The 1,792-nt window shown below is 41.7% G+C and overlaps 1 protein-coding gene across 1 annotated transcript; it reads left to right on the forward strand.

Annotated features, from left to right (window-relative positions):
• Window positions 1-1,267: 1,267 nt before the first annotated feature.
• Window positions 1,268-1,694, forward strand: SARC_15343 (hypothetical protein; the record flags this gene model as incomplete). Its single annotated transcript, XM_014290535.1, has 1 exon — window positions 1,268-1,694. A coding segment is annotated over one exon (427 nt), but the record flags the coding sequence as incomplete, so codon positions are not given.
• Between the last annotated feature and the right edge of the window lie 98 nt (window positions 1,695-1,792).

The raw sequence follows: 1,792 nt of genomic DNA on the forward strand, positions 1-1,792 counted from the left end.
TGTGTGTGTGTGTGTGCTATATATATATATACATATATTATGACTGACATCTCGTTTTAGTGCAGATAAACTCGCTGCTGTATTGTTCCAAGATACATAGCACATCTTTGCTCTGCTTTGTGTTGGTATAAAGTCGATCATATCCATTATACAAAGTTTGCAACATTTTGTATACTACAATATAGTCCTATGTATATATTTACAAATGGATTCTTATCTTTTCATCACATTTTTGTTTGCCAAAAAAACAATTTGTTGGACCCCTACTACGGCCAGTAGCGGGCTTAAAATTGAAATAGACATAAACCCAAAAATAATATCACATCGTCAGCAGGGGAAGGATGCCCCAGCCCGCAGTCATGGGATGGCCGCGAAAGAGCTTCATGACAATATAAAGCCACGGCACCATCCGCCAAGGGCCCAGCCTAGGCCCCTACTCTAGAGTAGCGCCCATGCCCAACGCCCAAGCCCAACGCCCAACTCATCCAGGTATTTAGGCCGGTAGAGCTATGAAAATCATAGCCTTAGTTTAATTTTCAGAAGGCTATGTGAAAATGCATAAATATGTACGATTGTAAGTGCCTTGGTCCATCTTCGCCTGCAGTTGAGTACCGTTCAGTGTTTTATCTTTCTGAAACATAAGTGTTCTCAGGTCTCTTGGTGCCACACCTAAAATCCTAAATTGGTATTTGGCGGGTTTTTGTGTCCCGTAAATTAAATCTGATTTTAAAAAGCGGGACATGCCATTCCGCGCGTATTTCAACACTGTAATCCCATTGGTGGAGAAAGTTTATTTCCGTACTCATGGGCCAGTCATGGCGCCCAATTCTTTGTATATAGCAACATCACATAAATCTAGCGAGAATAATTATTTTGCAAAAATCGGTCGTTGACAGTCACAGAGTTGTAGACTGGTAATGGTAGGCGAAGTACTTCAAGCCCTGGGCCTGGGGACTGGAGCGTAGTAGAACCAATTTCATGGACACGCATGATAGGTACTGCACTGCGAGGCGGAGATTGTATCAGGATAATTTATGTGGTCGTCTCGAACTCTCGATAGCGAGAGGAGATATAATTTGTGTCCTTTATTGATTAAGTAAATAATATATAAAGTTGGTGTGAATGTGTGCATATGTTCCATACAACTCGCTGCCCAAATCACACAACACTGACAGTATAGCCAAGTGGACATATGTACTAGCTGTACGCACACGTGGAACATACTTCACTGAATTTGGTGGGATATAGCTTGATATAATAGTAAACAATGTACTCACCTGACAACCCAAACACTACCGATATGCCATATGACAGCGATAGCGATGTTGCGTCGTGTGCATCTGATGAGGTCAATATGGAAGACCTAATAGAGCACGATAAAAATATTGATAACGAAAATGAACCTGATTCCGATGAATTAGAGACAAACCCAGTGGAAGCATCAGTAGCTCTATTTGCACCACCTGTGCAGGGAAGCAAGCGTAAGCGTGTGTCACGTGTAATGTGCATAGATGGACATGCTGTACTGCGAGAAAATAACTACACCTTACAAGAAGGATTCATAGGTGAAGGAGAGACACATAAGGGGTTCGCGGCGGATGGCAGTGGTGAATATGTGGTCAATGCATTGGGACATGTGATCACGACTAAGGAACACGCGCGTATGCAGACGTACACGCAGCGTAAGAAGATGCGCAAAGACAATCCCAAAACTAAGGTACCGTTCAATTCAACGTTTTTGAATACAATATATATATATAAATATATCTATATCTATGTCTATATCTACATA

Source organism: Sphaeroforma arctica, assembly GCF_001186125.1.
Source record: "Sphaeroforma arctica JP610 unplaced genomic scaffold supercont1.5969, whole genome shotgun sequence".
Taxonomy (NCBI): domain Eukaryota; class Ichthyosporea; order Ichthyophonida; genus Sphaeroforma; species Sphaeroforma arctica.